Here is a 21,120-nt window from a genome sequence, read left to right as displayed (position 1 = left end):
AAGCTGCTTTTTTGTTGTCCTGACTCTTGCGATCTTGTTGTTGCAGGTATGGCCAGGCACTTGGGCTCCACATGTGGGAAATGTGCATCTGAATCATGTCAACTAAACTGTGATCGAGAGGCCTAGGAGCAGTAACAAGAAACACGTTAAAAAGAACAAGATAATTACCTAATTACTGAGACGTGGTATTAACCTAGATGTGTCCCCCCAAAAATGTTAAAACAAGTTCAGAAATTTGAGAGACGGACACCCTCGATGTGCCTAACTAAAAAGAAAGAATCCAGTGTGGGATTTAACGTGTTTACCACGGTCTATGAACAAATCGATTGCCTGTTCAACAGGATACATACTGAGTAGTATAGCCATTTTGACATATAAGCCCCACGTAAAAGTGTTCTTGGTCGGCAGGGCTCAATAGGACAGTGCGCTATTTATACTTGGCCAAGACCTAGATGATTGCGTAAAGAATGAAATCAGACCTTTTAGAGTGGTAAATACCTGTATAATTGTTTACATACTGAAAAAAGGGTTAAAAATGAGAGTAAATTTCATGTCGTATAGTGGCTCTACTTTATGTAGCTTGTATTAATGTGAAATATTTACCTTAATATTCAATAAAAAGTTGGAAATGTATCTGGTGTGAAAGTTATTTCAGTCCGTTGAGTTTATGATACTAGTTGCCTGTTATGTTTTTAAAATAAGGCACGCTGGTACATTAAGGCACACACTGTACTAGGACTAGTTTGATTTCTAACTTCTCTAAGACATTATTTTGGCATGTAAATGGACATGTTTGCACATTTCTCTGTGTTCTGAAAGTCTGACCATAATGTCAGGATGACCTACCAGGAATTTAAACTTTAACCTGTAATATTACAACATCCGTTTTAGCTGTACTTATTTAAACTCTTTAAACCTTTTTTCTCTCTAAGACCAGTTTTACACAAATAAAAAGTCCTATTGCAATGCTATGGGATAGTAGATTTATTCTATCATTGGATAAATGATTTAGTTAATGGGCCATGAACTCACACAACCTGAGAACTTGCATTAAAACATCATTTTGTTTCATTAAACTAGATAAATCAGCACTTAGGTAACAAGTTTCTAGAAACTTCTTTGATTAGTCCAATATCTAGATGCAGATGTGAAGGCAGTGTTGAATGCTTTGATTATACTACATTTTGAGCGTATGGCAGTGTTGTAGTTTTACAATGCTGGGTCTCAGGGGTAGTAAGATTAGCTTTTGTACATTATGAATTTTATTTCTGTGTAAAGAATACTAAAATAAATGGGTTTTTTTTTTGAACGTTTCCAATTTTAAAACAGCTTGGTAAACATTGTTTGGAGTAACTTTTGTGATTACAAAATATAAAGTATATTTAAGCACATTTCTTTGTTAACTACATTCCATAATTTGTGAAATGTGTGAATTGTTTGAAGCATGCCAGTATCATTTGGATAGTTTATTTTTAAATCCTCCTAAATTTATAATGTGCTAGTCTTAGGGGGGAAATCTTACATGCAATGTATGAATTCTATTTCATGATTCAATTCAATTCATGTTTATTTCTATAGGGCTTTTACAATGTAGATTGTGTCAAAACAGCTTTACATAGAAGTTCTAGTAAATTAAAACAATGTCAGTCCAGTTTTCGGAGTTTAAGTTCAGTTCAGTGTAATTTAAATTTCACTGCTGAATGTCCAAATACTGAAGAGCAAATCCATCAATGTGCATCTCCACACATCCCAAACCAAGCAAGCCAGTGGCCACACTGGCAAAATACAAGCTTCACCAATTGACAAAAGTGAAGAGAAAAAAAATGAATAATTATAATTATTGTGTTATAGTTGATGTGTTTATAAAGCATTATACCCAGCAAACATTTAGATTTGCTCAATTAAAAATTTTAGCCCAAACAAACACAAGGTCAAAAACACATGTCCCTTTTTCACTTTATATGCATTCAATGGGGACACGTAAAGGGTGTTTTTTCTTCAATTTCGGGCTTTTAAAATGGTTAAGGTGCCAACAAATATAGGCAGCACATCTAAGCGTGATACAGCACAGCTCATGTCTTTCATGCAGAAAATGTCCAGATGTGCAGCCAGTTCAGGGAGTGAAACCTTGGGTCAAGTCGAGGTGACTATTCCTCAGGTAGGTCAGGCTTTTCGCACTGCACGCGTTGTTTTGTTTCACCGTGTCCTCGCTCCGACTGACTCGTGCAGTTCATGGAGCTTGCATTCCGTGAAATGGCTAAGCGCTTGCTCCTTATCGAGGGCCTCAGCGCTGTTAGTACGGAGTGTGATTGTTGTTTCTGATTGGCCGAATATGTCACGTGACAAATCTCCGCCCCCCCTCTCAATAAACATGTGGAGGACAGAAACACGCAGCGCTCCTAGTAAATGAACCGAGACTTTGCTGTGTGTACGTGAAAGACTCGCTAACTTTAAACAAATCATGTCAAACAGTGAAGCTTCGTCGACCTGCCCGATCCCAAGCCGCTCCATTCATGAGAAGAGCTGGTCTCCGCTTCCGGACAGTTACAGTCAGACACCAGGAGGAACTGTGTTTTCAACAACCCCCGGCGGTGAGTTATTTGACCTCGTGTATCATAAGTGTATTGTACTAGACGAGTGGTTTAGTTTTGTGCAAGTTTCTCTGCGTAAGTTACCCGTGCACGCTTTGTTTTTGTATGACGTGAGCTCGACTGCGCAATCATATGCCGCAGGCTATGCGCTGTTTACAACTTAAACAGTCCTGTGAGCAGTGACAAATCGATTAATTTTTTTCTCACCGATGCACTTGTGCTTCAAAGCACTTTTGCAATAGGTTTAAACCACATTTTATCTCTTTACTATACTGTCTAAAACTGAACAATTGCGTCGTAAAATAGATAGTTGTTTATGATAATTTACGAAATTTGATAAATAGAAATGTTTTCTGGACCTTAACGTTATCTATAACTTTTGTCCACCTTTTTTAAATTGCACTAACCTTTTGTTTAAATATATGTACAGCAAATTCAGGAGACAGTTTAAAAATTAAAATATAAATAAAGGAATGTTAATAGACTTTCTTGAACTTAAAACACATTTATAAACTATAACTTAACACCCAGATTCAATACTGATCACATGGGAAAACTCACATGGAGAAATGTGACTGCAAAGTTGGTTTAGTTTGTTACAGCACAATTTATTCATATAAACCTGTCAGCTGTGACCATATCTCAGGCACAATCATAATCATGCAGATCATATTGATTTAAAAAGATACCCTGCTATAACTCATTTTGTAAGCCTTCCGATTTGAGTTCATGTTTTGGATTTTTTCATATCAAGCCAACCCTCAGGCAGTCCAATTTCACTGGTTCTTTATGCAGAAAGGGCGATGTTGCTCAATTTCCTCGCTCCTTGGGTTACTACAGGACATCTAAACAGGGACGCCTTGTTTTAATCACTGCTTGCATGTATTTCCATTAGACAAACTTTACATTTACTTGGATGACACAACATGTTTTTCTGTATTTAGAGATGGAGCTGAACTCAACAGGAAGCTCGTTTCTCGAAGCAAAAATGCTTTCAGCTTGTGCCAACATTTTTTTTCTTTTCCCTTAAACCAATATTGATATCTTCCCTGCAGGAACTCGGATTATCTATGATCGAAAGTTTCTGCTGGAATGTCGAAACTCTCCAATCGCTCGCACCCCACCCTGCTGCCTCCCGGACATCCCAGGAGTCACCAGACCCTCACTGCAAATAATAGAGCAAGAGGAGGACAGCAAAGATCTGTCAAGTAAGAGACGCATCACTTGCATTAGTTTGTTTTTTTCCACCTAAGAAGAACATTCAGTCTTGTACTGTCCTATCTAACATTCTCTCACGTTGTTTATTTAGGACTGGGTGATATGGCAAAAATGCAATCTCGATAATTATTTTCCATATTGAACGATAATTATATTTAATTCGATATCAGTTGTTAATGTTTCCCGATTTAAAAGAGTACCTCAACATTGACTGAATCTGCAAAAATTAGAGAGTCCATTAACTGGCGTAACATATCTTCGGCCGATAAATTTTCAGTGGCCAAAAATTTGGTGCATCTCTAATATTAAACACTCTTCCAGATTCTCATTGTTGCACATTTCTGCTTTGTGATTGGCTGTTGGATCATTCGTTCAGTTATTTTCTTTTCGGCTTGGTCCCTTTATTAATCTGTGGTCGCCACAGCAAAATAAACTACCAACTTATCCAGCATACAGTATGTTTTACACAGCGGATGCCCTACCAGCTGCAACCCATCACTAGGAAACATCCATACACACCCATTCATACTCGTACACTACTGACAATTTTGCTTACCCAATTCGCATGTACCACATGACTTTGGACTTGTGGGGGAAACAGAGCACCCGGAGGAAAGCTCTTAGATCAATATGAAGTAAAAAAAAGGTCCAGAGCTTATCATTGTTATTGACATTAATTTTATCGCAATTCAATATAATATGGTTTATCGGCCCAGCCCTAGCGCAATGTATATAATTTTTCATTTACAAAGCTGCAGTGTTGAGCTAAACCTGTGGAACAGGTTTAATCATGTTTCTGATTGACTTCGTTTAAGTCATCAACTACATGAATGTCACATCACTGTTGTGTATAGTATGCACTGCATGTGACAGAGCAAGACCCACATGGGAATTTATGTACAGTAAATGAGACAATGGCAAAAAAAGTGGTCATGAGAAAGAGAATGCAGGATGCTGTAAACATCAGAGAAATGTTTACTTATAAATCATTGGTTTTATCTTTGGTGTAATATTTTATCTTGCACTAGAAATATGCTACACATTTTATCCAAAAAAAAAAGTAAAAAACAAAATGCAAAAAAAAAAAAACTATTTGTGGGGGGCTGCAAATTCTCACAATTTTTTAAAAATGTGCTGCATTTTTCCACAAAGCAAACAATTTACGTAAACGCTTTACTTTTTCTCACAACGCAATTTACAGTAACGCACTGCATTTTCTAATAACGCAAACAATTTCTGGAAATGCGCTGCATTTTCTCAGAACGCAAACAATTTAAGTAAAGCTCAGAACATGAAAACATTTCAAGGAGACCCTATAACATGACGGACCCAGCTATTTACGTTATGGTTATTTAGGCTAGTGAAGTACAAAAGAAAAGGGAATCAGGATGTTAAAATAAACAAACAAAAACTGACTTTTCCATGATCACCTACAACTTCACAGAACAATAATCACGGCAAGTCAGTGTCCATCACATTTTTGGGTCCACAGTTGAAACATTTTCTGCTGTGTTCCGTTCTTTACACAATCTGAAATTAGTAATTCATCTGATCATTTCAATTTTTTTTATGAGGCTTAAAAAATATTGACATTATAGAATTTGTATGGGTGCTGCAATTTTTGGATAAAGTCCTTGAAACTACATAATGTAATTGTTTTTTCATAATAATTTTTTACTAAATAAATAATAATATTTAAGTATTTGCATAAAAATATTTATTATTTTTTGCTTGTGTATTAAATGAAACATCTGGAGTCTGCACCTGTAGTGTGATCTGGCTGTCTTTCTGTAACCATACACTTTGATTAAGTGGTGCGAGAAGACAAAATACAAGTAGATTACCACATAATGAATGAAAAATGCATTAAATTAAATTTAAAATACTTTTAGGATAAAAAATGAAACATTTAGAAACTGTGTGAATGACATTTCATGCAGTAAATAACAGTTATTCTGTTTAATTTACCTTTAAATACTATACTATAAAATACTGTAAAAATACCATCAGATATAATGTAATGAAGTGGCAAGGTTTGCATGTTCTCTTTGTGTTCATGTGGGTTTCCTCCTGATGCTCTGGTTTCCCCCACAGTCCAAAGACATGTGCTATAGGTAGATTGAATAAACTAAGTTGTCAGTAGTGTATGATTGTTTCCCCATGCCAGGTTGCAGCTGGAAGGGCATCCGCTCTGTAAAAAAAATGCTGGATAAGTTGGCGGTTCATTCCACTGTGGTAACCCCTGATGAATAAAGGGACTAAGCTGAAGGAAAATAAATAATTGAATAATGTAATTAAGTATATCAATTTTGCCACACTTGTAAATTGCTGGAAGAATGTAAAAATTAACCTGGAAAATGCTTTAATTTGACTGTGGAATAAGTGTAAGAACCATGTAAGTGGATTTAAATTCAGCAAATAAAACATTGTTTATCACTGAGATGAAGTGAAATCAGAGCAATGTGGGGCACTCCTTTATTTTTTTACTACTGCATTGTAAGCGCAGTCACATTTCACAGTGGCTGAAATGACTTCATGAGAAAAACAAATAAAACTGCATCTGACCTGCTCCTAGTCGGTGCGTCTGATTTCCATATCAGGAGACCATCCACAGGGTGACGCAACTCTTTGAACCCTCTAACCGCTCTCTCTTTCTCTCGTTTCTCTCCTCAGTTGATGACAGCCAGTTTGTGATTGACATATGAAGTGTCTGCAGCTCTTCTGGATATAAACTGACTGTCTCAGCCTGTTCCACCAGTGCTCTATCTGAAGGAGGATCACACCAGCAGACCGTTCCTTCATTATTGCCTCCATACTTTTTTGACTTTTTTTGTAATTCATGCAATACTTAGAGCGAGAGTCTCTGTTATGGGGAGGAGTTTTTTTTTTCTTGAGTTTGGTGGATATTATGGTGAAAATGCGGCTTTTGTTGTTGTTTTAATGCAGCAGCTGCGATTTAGTGCCTTCTTTTCTCTTTATTTACAAACATTCTGAAGGTGACCGTATGCAATTTATACTTTTACTATCTTAGGATAGTTCAAATGCAACAACTTCATTTTTGTAATGGATTTACGACCCTATGAGGGCTGTTTAAGTCATATGCCAGAAATCAGCAGTTGGCTGACAATTGTTGTATTGTGCACTGTTCATTTTCTGGATATAATATGACATTTTGCAATAAAACTAATAGAAAACACCATGTGAATCTCTTGACTTGTGTCTTATTTAATATATGTATTCACTTTAAAGGGATAGTTCAACAAAAAATTTACATTTGCTGTTTTACTTTTGTTGGTAATTTTTTTAATATATATTTTTTTAGCAAAACATTTAAGTTTTTAGCTGAAAATCCTTAATGATTCATAAAATGCAAGTGAACTAAGATCAACACCTAATGAGAGTAAAAAAATGTAATTGGCTACACCTGTCCAACTGCTTGTTAACACAAATTTCTAATCAGCCAATTACATGGCAGCAACTCAAAGCATTTAGGGTTTACAGAGAAAAGAGAAAATATCCAGTGAGTGGCAGTTCTGTGGGTGCAAATGCCTTGTTGATGTCAGAGGAGAATGGCCAGACTGGTTTTAGCTGAGATGAAGTCAACAGTAACTTAAATTAGCACTTGTTACAACCGAGTAATGCAGAAGAGCATCTCTGAATGCACAACACGTCTCTACCTTAAGGTAGATGGACTACAGCAGCAGAAGACCACACCAGGTGCCACTTCCTATCAGCGAAGAACATTAAACCGAGGCTACAATTTGCACAGGCTCACCAAAATTGGACAGTAGAAGATTGGAAAAACTTTATCTGGTTTGATGAGTCTCAATTTCCGCTGCAACATTCGGATAGTATGGTGAGAATTTGGCATCAACACCATGAAAGCATGCTTCCATTCTGCTTTGTATCAACAGCTCAGGCTGCTGGTGGTGGTGTAATGGTAATGGATATTTTTTGGTACGCTTTGGGCCCATTGGTACCAATTGAGCATCATGTCAACACCACAGTCTACCTGAGTATTGGTGCTGACCATGTCCATCCCTTTATGACCACAGTGTACCAGTCCTCTGATGGCTACTTCCTGCAGAATAACACGCCATGTCATAAAGCACAATTCATCTCAGACTGATTTCTTGAACATGACAATGAGTTCACTGCATGCATCACAATTCTGTAGAAAAAAAGGCAGAAATCTAGGGTATGATGATCAAGAATAGAGCCAGTTTCTATGTGATATGAAGGCAGAAATGAGAAGCCACTTTTGTCAAATGTGAAATTACTTTAATTAACATGCACTTGAACATGATCCGTAAATTAGACACTTCATGTCACTGATATGTTGTCAGGTCAGTTGTATCATCAGGAGTGGTTTTATTTCTGTTTAAGGTGCCAATTTTGCATTTAACTTCTTGCAGCTTTGGCAATAACCATGATGTGAAGAATAAAATTCCCTTTTGATGATTTACCAAGGTTTACCACAAATAAAACCAGAATGTTACAATTAAACCATGGTAGCCACATGGTTACCATCTTGCCACACCAAGAGGTTTAACCATTTTATTTGTAGTAAGACTGCTAATTGAATTGAAATGCTACATAAAACGGTAAGCAATCCACCCCCCATAAAAAATGGTTTCTACAATGGAATTTTATTTTGTATGTAAAATTAAGTTATTATCAATCTCTAGTGCTGATATGGAGTGCTAAATTCTCCTAAAATGTCCACAAGCAAGACGTACTGTACAAGCAGAAATAAAAACTTTGTTCTCAATGCAAACAAAGCCATCAGTGAATTTTGAAGAGGATCAATGCATGATTAAAATATTCTTCAGGTATATTCACATGTGTAATGTGAATGTTTAACGTGATGCTAAAGAACATGGGTTTTATCACAGTATGCTACTGAATCTATTTCTGCAGAACGACACATCACTTTGTAGTAGGAAGGTGTTCCAAAAACATTACATTGAATCTATACTATGGTTTGAAGTGAAGCTATGTTGTGCAAAACTCTTTTAATCACCTATTAAAGGGATAGTTTGCCCAAAACTGCATGTTGTGTCATCATTTACACACCCTTTACTTGTATCAAACATGTTTCCCTTTCCCTCTTCTGTCAAGATATTTTAAAGACTATTGACTTTTTTCCTACTTTGGAAGTGAATGGTCACTGGTTTTAAGCTTTCTTCAAAATATCTTCTTTTGTGTTCAACAGAATAAAGAAACTTTATTAAAGATTTAATAAAGATTTGGAAGCATTTAGTCCTCAAATAGTGAGCATATACCAGTTTTAGGGTGAATTATCCTATCCTTTAAATGTCATTTTCCCTTTTGTAAGCAATAACATTATTTATTTTTAAATAAACATTTTTTAGTAACAAAATGCGTGTACATATGATAGATAGTTGTACAAAGAAAGAAAGTCTCTATAAGGGCATATAAATAGCCTAAGAGATATTTTTAACTTTTACAAACATTACCAATATTTGTGTGTTGTTTTCCTGATGAAGTCAACAGATATGTCCTTTCAGTCTTTTCACCCAAACTATAAAAAAACTTATGGTGTGCACTTTGTCCTAAGCATGTGAGAATTTGGCTCGTTCCTAGAATGTCACTCTGTCTATACTGAGAAGCAATAAAGTGCACATTGAACATCCATTCTAGCCCTGAACCATGATCAGTACTGACCGGTTGATCTGATAGCAGTTTATTTCTAGTGTTCTAAACGTGTTGATTCTTCGATGTTTGTTTTTTCCCTCTGAAATCAGTAAGAAATGTGAGTTTATGATCAAGGCAATGAGAAATTTCAAGTTTCAAAGCTAGGATTGAATATACTTCTGTTCCATTTGATTTGTAACATTTTTATACAGTTTTCAATTAAAAAACAGTGACTAGCATAAACAAGTACACACTTTACAGATATCCATTTAAATTAATACCTTATATTGGACGCTATAAAATAAGAAATTTGTGTAAATACATTAAATTAGTCAGTACCAAAGTCAAAACTGAAACTAATAAAGTATCTGAAAATCATGGTGCAAAAATGTGAACCCCCCAATGAGTATGTTAAGGGGAAGTAATAAACAAAATTTTGACAAAGAGGAAAACTCAAAGAGAACCGTAACAATTTTACATTTAGTTGAAATAAAGTAGTTTGTAATTTTTTCCCAGTGTTGGGTTGCAGCTGAATAGGCATTTGTTGTGTAAAACACATGCTGGATAAGTTGGCGGTTCATTCCGCTGTGGTGACCCCTGATTAATAAAAGGACTAAGCCTAAAAGAAAATGAATGAATGTACTTTATTTGAATTTAAATGTTTTAGCAATCTTTGTATTCTTAAAGATGTTAGGGGACCACACTCTAATTTTAAACTGTTAAATAAAACAGATGTTTAAATGCATCAACATACAGCATATTGTACATATTCACCTAGAAATTGATACAGATATTAATTTTCAAAGTGGTTGTACTAATTTATGCTGCAGACTGTATACATTTATTGATTCTAAAAATGCTGTTTGTAAAATCTATTTTTAGTACAACCTGATTAGTGTACACTAATATGATTATAGCTTGATTTTGAAAGCTGCCAATATTCAGTGTCAGTATGGAGTGATGTGATCTTACTAATACTGATAGTGTCAATGGTACACAAAAGCAGCTGTTGTTTTGTTTAACACTCTCCTCCTTATCATTCCTCTCGTACTCAGCCTTGAAACCCAACCCTGTAAGTTCTTCGTGACTCCGTCTAACCGGCATCACGTAATGTTTACAGCAGCTGCTGGCAGCTTCATTTTCTCTCATCAACTTATTTAAACAGTAATTGACTGGCAATACTGAGTTTGACTGCCAATTAATGGTTATATCATGTCATGGCCCTGAATGCTTGATTGCCCTAGTGTGACTTTGTGCAAATTCTTCATTATTCTATGCAGTGTTGAATGTTAGAACAACTTTAATGCCTTTCACTTAACACTCCCAATGGGGTTTATGCACAGCTAGATCTTTTCAGCCAATGATAAACCACTGGTGAAAGCCTAATATGACTATTTTCAATTGCATATAGTTTATTTTACAGCATTGATGTTGTTCGTTCATTCATTTTCTTTTCCGCTTAGTCCCTTTATTAATCCGAGGTCACCACAGCAGAATGAACCGCCAACTTATCCAGCACATTTTTACGCAGCGGATGCCCTTCCAGCCGCAACCTATCTCTGGGAAACATTGTAATGTAATTAAAATATGTTCAGTTAGGCATTCATTTAGTTGTTCAAGTATAAAACTAGATGAAAGACCATAGCACCATCAAGATCAGCAGTCAAATGCAGAAACTCCATTGAAAATACAAGGGTCAAATAAACTGTCATATTTTAAAGACATGGCATGGCTTCTTTTCTGGTCTGAGACCCACTTTATATCATATATCTATCAGGCAGAGACAATCATTGACTTTTAAAGAAATCAGACCTCAAATAAGGCAAGTTTATAATGAAAAGGCAGTTCACCGGAAACGCTAAGGCCGGCTGGCTGTGCATATACCCCACTGAGCATACATAGAATGTCTATGCACGTTCTAAGATTCAGTATAACATTTAAATATTTATTTTGTATAAATATAACATATGCAACCCTACAAATGATAGGATGATAGATACTTAAAGATTCTGTTCCCTGTCACAATATGCAACAGACTTAAAGGCTTTAGTACATTCAATAAAAAAAGAAAATGCTGTTATTAATTACTCATCCATCCATTACTCATACTTGTGTCATTCCAATAGCCTAAGCCTTTCATTTCTGTTAAAAATGTAATTATAAAATAAATAAACTGTTATAAAATAAATATATTTTAGATGAAATCTGAGTGCTCCCTTGTCTATCACAGACAGCAATAGTCATGAGATGTTCAAAGTCAAAAAAAGGAAACAAAAAACACTGTCAAAGCATTGTTACTTCTGTGGTTCAACTGTAATCATAAGGACCCCCTACCCCCAAAATAAAAAAATATATAAAAATAAAAACAAATGTCCCATGTCTGCTGATTTATTTGTATTCTAAAAATCTGAAGATCTCAGGGGATTGGAGAGACATAAGGATGAAAATTTAATAACAGACTTTCATTTTTGGATAAACTAACCCTTTAAGCTGAAAATCTGAACAAAACTTTACAACATATCAGAATAGTAGCTTGATGTTAATGGTATGCAACAGGACACTAATATTTGTATAATTATGCCTACAAGCAGGGATGGGCACTTGGGCAGTATTAGTGATACATGTATTTAAAATACATATTTTAAATACAAATTAGTATTTGACAGGGTTAACCAAATTATCTAATTACTTTGTATTTTCAAAATACTATAAAATTCTTTGCAAGTCTACTGTATATGATAACTTAATTAAAATATGAGGCCTCTGATTGGTGCTTTCTCAGTTATTTGCCTAAGCTTAAGATCAGAGCAGAAAAGAAAAGATGTTGCTCAAGGATTGGTGTATGGATGGAAATTATGCTGAAAGTAACAGACAAATGGTGAGGGTATATTCAGGAGCAAGTAAACAACCATTGAAAATAGCTACTGAGCAATATGCTAAGACCTTAAATATATAATGGCTGTATAGTGTACAATTCAGCGTAGTTAATTTAGCACGAACTGGGGCGCACGTGGTTAAAATTCCTGCAAACAGTGACACATCTCGCATTAAGTCACAAACTAAAAAACAAACTACTTTTCTAAAAAGAAAAATACAATTTGAGTAGGCTAAACCTCAGTCTGATATAACGAAATAGCTAACCAAAAGGACAGAAACCACATTTGGGAAAAACGCAGTGTGACGCGGATTATGACTAAACATACTCAAACTGCAGACGTCCACTGGGAGTGAAATATTTTGGCTTCTCGTTTTCAGCACGTGTGGGGCACACTTGGACATAATCAGCAACAGCTTCACAGCATGTGTGGCAGTGAGTGTTAATCCTGTTCAATAGTGACATCTAGTGGTAAAACAATGCAAGAGTACTCATGAACTGTCTTACTCAAATAAAATAAACTAAATACTTACATTCATGTTTTGTAGACGCTTTATAACGAAATAAAAAAAATAAAAAGTAGATACAGCTTCTATTATGATAGACGTGAACACTAGATGCAAAGACAGCACGATACCTACTTCGGGAATAAGCACTAGTAGAAATGACCAACGAATTCCTTTTACACGTGATTTTAAAGCTTCTCGTGGTTTGAAAGTTTCTCGGGTAAATGTTTAGCATAACATTGATTTCCGACGAGGATGGGATTCGAACCCACGCGTGCAGAGCACAATGGATTAGCAGTCCATCGCCTTAACCACTCGGCCACCTCGTCGCAAACATGATTATATTTGTGCAACACTTCCGGTTGGTTTACAACTGTATGCATAATAATCTAGTGTCGATCAAGGGTGCCCAAACGTTTTCTTATAAAGGGCCAAAAACCAAACTTGATTGAGGCATGTGTACTAAAGTTGGATATACCAAACCATATTACATTATATTTGCCATGTGTAATTTATTAATATCTAAAAATCGCTAGAAAATGTTGCCTTAAACATATTAATTAAGGATGCAGTGTAATTTTTAAAACATTTTATAATGAAATTATTATCTTAAAAACATAAACAATCCCATTTATAAAACAGATCAATGCTGAATAGGCTAGTCGAGCTCCTACCTTTGTCTTGATTTGCTTGCTTATGTCTTGTCAAGTGATCTGCCAAGGGGCAGCATTAGTTAAATTTTTAAAACGTTTACAAGATTTATTTTAGTTGGCTTTTTTTGTAGGTCTTCAATTAAACAAAGAAAAGCTTACATTAAATACACAATGACGATCTCTGTCAAAGCCATTTGCCCCATTCAACTCCCTATCATTCCCCCTCTCATTTCAGATAGGATGGCGGGCCAATCCAAAGTTAACCATGGGCCAACTTTGGCACGCTGGTCCTACTTTGGGCACCTCTGCACTATATGTATTCAGTTAGTAGGCCTACTTATTTTTGAGAGACTGTAAGTACTAGTAATCACAAGTGCTTTTTCTTTAGGTTGCCCACAGGAACCCTTTTAAAATAGACTTATCTGTTTATGACATACAAAGTTAATTAATTCATTAGATGCTATAGTGCCTATTTAATAAAGGCCTACATTAAAACTAGTAAGATACTTTTGCAGAAACTACTAAATTTGATTGGAACTTGTAAAAGTATACTAGTACTTCATGATGAGCTACTAGATGCTAGCTGTTCATTTGTTGAAACAAATGTATTTTTGCTGTTGAATTCCGTGGAGATCTTACTTTGAAATATCAATATCAGATCATTATCATAACTATTAAATAGATTGTGGTTATTCAGTTGATTTTGGTATTAATTAATGCTAGTAATTATTTTTAAGGTAGCCTATTAGATTTCAGTGACTTTTTGTAATTATTACCAGTTCTATAGTAGGCTACCATATCGTCATTTGGATGTATAAGGTTCTATTTGTGTTCTGAATGCAGACAGTATGTGTGTAACATTTGTTTTTTTTAAATAAAAAGTCTTAATGTAAACAACTTATAAAAAAAGCATCCCATAATGTTAATTATTTATCATTTATTAAGAATATGTCAATAACTCAATTTTGACAAAAATGTCAGATAGAACCTTATAATTCTAGGGTGACGATATATTCACAGCATGCTTATTACTCATCAATATATTACGATTACTCAGGATGGTCGCGGGATAGTTTAATAAAGATCTAATTGTAAAATAAAAATATGTTAATGGTAAATTTTCAAATATGTTGTATATGCATTTTAGTGTCTAATAAATAAGTGGTAACTAATAAATGCTAATAGTGTCTTTACTAGTATAGTGCAAATGGAACTAATTCAAAAAGATACTATAGCATCTAATAAATGAATAATCAAATAAGTATTTAAGTAAAGGAATTAATGAATGTCTAAAGGTGCCAATCAATGAATACATGTATCAGTTTAATAGGTATGTATCAATATTGTAATATCTAGTGAATAACAACTAGTTACCAATGAATATTTACATAATAATTTACTTTTCTAAGTAACGAGTAAAGTAAGGCATTACACTGTTAGACCGTACCGGGTTTTTTTTACAGTAGAATACTGGCAACACTGTTGCCAGCTACTCAGTGTAAAAGTTTGGTTAGAGTAAGTAACTGGCAACAGTGTTGCCAGTTATTTACTGTAACTGAACCATAACAGTGAGTGGCTGGCAACAGTGTTGCCAGTTATTTACTGTAACTGAACCGATACAGTGAGTAGCTGGCAACAGTGTTGCCAGTTAATTACTGTAATAGAGCAGCAGTGGTAACTAACTGGAAACTGTGTACAGTTAATTACTGTATTGTAGTGTTACAAATCACAGCATTATACTGCATACACATTAATAGTATGTCATATATATTTATTGTAGTGTTACTAAAATTAATCAGTATTTTTACCTGTTATTAAAAAATAGAAGGCATAAAATTTTTTCAGACAAATTTATTTTATTGTTTTATCACCAAACAAATAAATAACAGAAAATGTATAACAAAATTAAGAAATCAGCAGATATAAATATTGTCTTACATATTACAGGTCTGCACAGTAAGGCTGCGGTCACACTAATGTTTGAGCATGCAAAATTCTGTCATACTGCACTGCGAAGTGGAATTAAACAAAGCGAGTAGTGGAATTAAACAAAATAATTAGAGATTGAAAAAGCAAGCCAGAGAGGTCATGTTTTGATCTTTGATTGGTCTCAAGCAATCACATGATGTGATTTCGCGTTCAGCGTTCTCAAAGCTTGAACTTTCCATTGCTGCGAATTATGAAATTTGTCGCATGAGCTATCATTCCAGGTCTGCAGTACTCACATGCGTATGAATGGAAGTCTATAGGGAGAAAAGTGCAGTGTGACCGGGACTTTAAGCTGTAACTCTAATTAAACACACCTGATCAAACTAATTAAGGCTTGTTAGAAATCTACAGGTAATGTTGAAGCAGGGTGGGTACTAAACTCTGCTGCGCTGCAGTTCTACAGGAACTTGGAGTTTGACCCCCATGGTATATAACAGGGGTGCTCAATCCTGTTCCTGGAGATCTACGTTCCTGCAGATTTCAGTTGCTACCCATATCAAACACACCTGCCTGTAATTATCAAGTGGTGTTCAGGTCCTAATTAATTGGTTTAGGTATGTTTGATATGGATAGCAACTGAAATCTGCAGGTAGGTAGATCTCCAGGAACAGGATTGAGCACCCCTGGTATATAGCATACTTTTAAAGCAACTGCCAACATTTATCGCCAACATTTATCACAATCACATATCCAACACACACACACACACACACACACACACACACACACACACACACACACACACACACACACACACACACACAGCATTATTTTACATTTTAAAGTTTTCAATAATTAAAAACTGTGTCAAATCTCAATAAAAAGTTTAAAATAATTGTAGAAAACAAAAATAAAGTTGGCATTTACATACATTTATCACAATCATGCACATATCATTGAATAAAAACAAAAAAATATATAAAAACTTCATCCAAAGCAAAAAAAAAAAATATATAATAATAATAAATAATCTGATCATCATGTTGTTTCAAACCTGTAGTAATAAAAAATAAATAAAAAAAATAAAATAACCTGATTAATACATATATTTCGGAAAGTCTTTATACTATACTGTTAATGCCATTTTTACCTACTTCATTTGAAGTTTTCCAGACAAATTCATTGAGTCGCTGCAAAAATGTATGTACGTGCTGTTTAAGATATTTTTTAAATAACACATTTTTACTAGTTATTTAGCAAAATACTAATATTCAGATTAAAGTGCAATTTAAAAGCTTAACTATAGGTTACACTAGGCAAATTAGATTAATTATAGAAAAGTAAACAAAGTTATAAAAATGATTGTGATAATTTGGTTGCTCTGTGTGAATATTTTTGCCTTTAAATGCATCTCGTCGATATCTTTAACTTTTAATTAGCTCTGTGACATTGACATTGGTTGACTCCTGATACTCAATGTTAAAAACATAAAAGGAACCAAAGAAAACACAGAGATGGCTGCAGAGAAATTTAGCTTATCATTAATGCATTGTCTCACTTTCTCCTCAATACTGCCATACACATACCAAAACTGAACAGTGTATATATATATATATATATATATATATATATATATATATATATATATATATATATATATATATATATATATATATATATATATATATATACACACACACACACACACACACACACACACACACACACACACACACACACACACACACACACACACACACACATATATATAGCAACATAAAGCATCAGAGTACATGGGGTAATAATGGTTGAGCAGTAATTTACCATTTATTATCACAGTAACTATCTGTAAGTGGTACATAAAGTAAATTACTGTAATTTATTCTTTGCACTACAAAATTTCATACAAATCCTGCTCCTTTTACAGTAAAATACTATTTCCTTTTATTACAGCAAAACACTGGCTATATTACAGTTATTTACTGCATAATCTACAGTAAGGGTTAACAGTGTACTTTTAAAAATTAAGTAATAATATTTGAGTTACTTTTTAAAAATGTAATGTGAGTTACTTCTTAGTTTAATTAATTAGCTGAATTAAAATTAAAGTAGTCACGATGAATCACGCAGTCAATGAGAGAATGTGTTCATAATATTGAAAGCATCGACGAAAAGGAAAAGGGGATTGTCTTAATGGACAGTGATTTTACTTGAGACAAATAGTACAAACATAGCAAACACATTGCTTTAAACTTTCAGTAATCTGAATATACGGCATGTAGAGCTCTGGGGTCAGGAAGTTCTTAGATAACATTATCCTAAAATATGTGAAAAGATGTGGGGTTCATTTAAGATGAATAAAGGTGTGGGTTATACAGTGTGTTGATTACAAAACTCTTCTATAAAAACAAGTTCTGAAAGAGAGTAAGTCGCAGCCATGTAATAAAAGTAACACAAATAACGTAAGACATTACTTATACCATAAAAAGTAACCAAGTAACGTTGGGGAGTAATTTAATATTGTAATGCGTTAGTTTCAAGAGTAACTTACCCCAACACTGTATGTGATAAATGAAATTTAGTTTATATTTAATCAAATAAATAAATGCAAGTATGTCCTTTAAAAGGTTCAATTATTCAATAATCAATAATCTAATAATACATCAAGAAAAAGCACTAGTAGCTAATATGTACTAGACCTAAAGGAAAAGTTAGTTATATCTTATTATTAAGAATAAGAACTAGTAGTGTGTTAATAGATACTCCTGATTTATTTACATGAAACATTAAATTATATATCATTATAATATTGTAATCACATTACTAAAATCATAAGTTTGCTGGTGTGTAGCACCAAAAAGTAGTTTGCTGCATTTTTTCAAGCAACTAAATGCATCCAAACAAATCTGGAGAAAATACAGAAAAAGAACTTATTTTTGTGTCAAAAATGAGGTGCATTTTATTTGGTTTTCTGAACTCACAGGGTGAAATACATTCTCACATTTGATTTAGTTCTTATACGGACAATCTAAGTTATAAAAAAAGACACATTAGTGAGTGCTTGAGTTCGTCTGAAGTCTCTGGTCTTCACTTTCTGCTGTGTTACAGACGTCATTCACGGTGTGGACTCTCCTTGTCTCTCCTGTTCAATAGCTGCAGAAAAAAGACAGACCTTGAGATGTGCTTGATGTGAACGGAGATCAGAATGGCTTTATTCTCTAGCACAAGAGAAAAGTAGGTGGAACGACTTGATTATTATGATTGAAAAACAGAGCAATAGTACAAGGACAACTTTATAAATTCCATGAGTGTTAAGAGAAACAGTCACTGATTTTAGAGATTAATTTCAGCATCAAATTATGTAAGGAATGAATAATCAAACATCACCATTTTATAATCAAACATCATTATTTTTATATTGTCCCCATACATTAAAATGTCTTCGGTTTATTTAAGAAAAAATCACATTGATGCAAAATTGGGTTTATTTAAAGATTACAGTCCATCCCCAAATCCATTATCATTTTTAATCTTAATATTTGCCATTTTCATTCAAACCATGGTTTTACCCATTTGTTGTTTTTAATTATTAAAATATAAAGGCAGCAAAACCAAAGCTTAAAAAATATGAATGTATTACCCTGAAAAGGCTATTACAAAGCATAATTGTTGTTTGGCTAAGCACCCATTTTAGACTGATGTTAGATTGATGTAGCATTTAACATTCCATATAAAGTTGTAGTCAGAACTATTATCCCCCCGTTTAATTTGTTTGCCCAATTTCTATTTAACTGAAAAAAGCTTTTTTTCCCAACACATTTCTAAACAAAATAGTTTTAATAACTCATTTATAATAACTGATTTATTTGATCTTTGCCATGATGATAGGAAATAATATTTTACTAGATATTTTTCAAGACACTTCTATACAGCTTAAAGTGACATTTAAAAGCTAGGTTAATTAGATTAACTTGGCAGGTTAGGGTAATTAGGCAAGTTATTGTATAATGATGGTTTGTTCTGTAGACTATCGAAAAATACATAGCTTAAAGGGGCTAATAATTTTGACCTTAAAAATGTGTGTGTGTGTTTTTTTTTTTTTTTTAAATAAAAGCTGCTTTTATTTGCGCCAAAATAAAACAAATAAGAAAAAATATTATCAGACATACTTTGAAAATTCCCTTGCTTTGTTTAACATCATTTGGCAAATATTTAAAAAAGAAAAAAAAAATAAGGGCAGTAAATAATTCTGACCTCAACTGTATATAAAATCAGTTTTGTTGATTTTATTTGATGAACATCATATCCATGGCCATTGTTTCGTGATCAGATACTCACTTTCTTTGGTTGGCAAAGGGTTCTTTTCTTGGGTTTCTGTCTTTCTGAGTTTAGTTTTATCAAAGGATGTAATTTCAGTCATGTTGGGTTTGTCGGCCATGTTTTTTTGAGCTGCAGATGAAAAAGCAAATTCAAGTTTATTATGTTTATATAATACAATGTTCCTTACACAAATAAATTCATCTTAATTCAACAAGTAAAGTGTTCAGTGGAGTTTACTGAGGTCATCATTTTACCAATTTTCTCTCCACTTGTTTTCATTTAAAGCAAGACATTGCAAGTAAACTGGGTAAAAAAATGAATATTTATTACCATACTTGCCCAGTTTATCAATGACATGAAAAATGACAAACATTTTTTTATTTAGTATTTTACAAATGTTGTTTAAATATGCAAATGATACATCATTTATTAAATATACACTACTTTGCAAATAATTCTAGCTCAAAAAAACTTTGAACTTTGGTTGAAATCAGGTTCTTGTCTTATTTTTTGGAACAATAAAATCTGTGTTATTTACACAAGGGATTTTGGGTGTAACTCCATTAATCATCAAGTTCAGAAAATAATGCTGAACAGCCAAAATTATTGCACATATTTATTTTTGTAGATTAAAATGTTGCATATAATCAGGCAAATTACATATGAACATGTCCATCTGTAAAAATATTCAGACCATTGATGCGAATAAACTGTCAAAAAGTCTGGTGTAAGTTCTGCTGATTTTTTGAGAAAATTTAACACAAATTTATAAAGTGTTTTTAAAAAACACTTAAAATGTATTTAGGATGTTTTCTTTCCATCAGGCTGAAACAATATTGTATGAATAGCTGAAAAGAATTGAGGGGTGCATAAAAAAATAATTAGAAAAACTATAATTTATTTTAGTTATAGATAAAATTGTCCTACAGCTGCTGTTAATACTCATAAATATATTCCTATTAATCTCTGCCAGTGTGTCAAAGCAGATGCCTGTTGGCCATCTTTTCTTCCTGGCAATGCCTCGCCTCTGTCTTTGTTCTGTGACCTGCTTCTCAGAGTCATTTCACTCGTTCTCGCTTCAAATCTCTAGACATTTCCGACTCTATCTCTCTGAAAACAGCAGAAAGAACACAAAGCTGCCTCTAAAGCATATCCAGAAGATTGGATTGTAGAAAGTCTTACCGTAAAGCAGTGAATGGGCTGGAGTGCTGAAAGAGAAAGTGTCAGGCTGTGTGCTTGTGTGGATGGAGCAGCAGGTTCTGGCCGCGTGTGAATGATGAGGAGGGGGAAACACCGCCTTTCCCAAGGGCTTTCAGATTGGCCACTCCCTTCTTTGTCTTTCTTCTACACTCAAATAACATGAAATATTC

General features: G+C 34.0%; 3 protein-coding genes, 1 long non-coding RNA gene and 1 other non-coding gene across 10 annotated transcripts in view; 3 read left to right on the top strand and 2 right to left on the bottom strand.

The window, feature by feature from the left end:
* Positions 1–633, top strand: part of ankhd1 (ankyrin repeat and KH domain containing 1) — a 74,490-nt gene extending 73,857 nt beyond the window's left edge. For all 5 annotated transcript variants that reach the window (NM_001199768.1, XM_009295484.5, XM_009295483.5 and 2 more), the window contains 1 exon segment: positions 47–633. In NM_001199768.1, coding sequence (NP_001186697.1) covers positions 47–106 — 60 coding nt within the window. In that variant the 3' untranslated portion in view covers positions 107–633.
* Positions 634–2,400: 1,767 nt separating this feature from the next.
* On the top strand, positions 2,401–7,008 carry eif4ebp3 (eukaryotic translation initiation factor 4E binding protein 3). The gene is given in 3 exon segments (NM_001007354.2): positions 2,401–2,591; positions 3,647–3,799; positions 6,483–7,008. Coding segments are annotated over 3 exon segments (315 nt in total). The 5' UTR covers positions 2,401–2,461; the 3' UTR covers positions 6,515–7,008.
* Positions 7,009–13,095: 6,087 nt separating this feature from the next.
* On the bottom strand, positions 13,096–13,177 carry trnas-gcu (transfer RNA serine (anticodon GCU)). Its single transcript has one exon. It is a non-coding gene; the product is annotated as a tRNA-Ser (tRNA).
* A 5,191-nt stretch (positions 13,178–18,368) lies between these two features.
* tmsb (thymosin, beta) lies at positions 18,369–20,987 on the bottom strand. The gene is given in 3 exon segments (NM_205581.1): positions 18,369–18,583; positions 19,769–19,879; positions 20,933–20,987. Coding segments are annotated over 2 exon segments (138 nt in total). The 5' UTR covers positions 19,869–19,879; positions 20,933–20,987; the 3' UTR covers positions 18,369–18,545.
* Positions 18,536–21,120, top strand: part of LOC141380004 (uncharacterized) — a 139,906-nt gene continuing 137,321 nt past the window's right edge. Inside the window, exon 1 of one of the 2 annotated variants that reach the window (XR_012397206.1) lies at positions 18,536–18,664. This is a non-coding gene — a long non-coding RNA (uncharacterized lncRNA). The remainder of the gene's footprint in view (positions 18,665–21,120) is intronic. The other variant, XR_012397205.1, reaches the window with a different exon arrangement.

This window comes from Danio rerio, chromosome 21 (assembly GCF_049306965.1).
Source record: "Danio rerio strain Tuebingen ecotype United States chromosome 21, GRCz12tu, whole genome shotgun sequence".
NCBI classification, from domain to species: domain Eukaryota; kingdom Metazoa; phylum Chordata; class Actinopteri; order Cypriniformes; family Danionidae; genus Danio; species Danio rerio.
The sequence above is the reverse complement of the archived record's forward strand: the minus strand, read 5'-3'. Positions and strand labels throughout refer to the sequence as shown.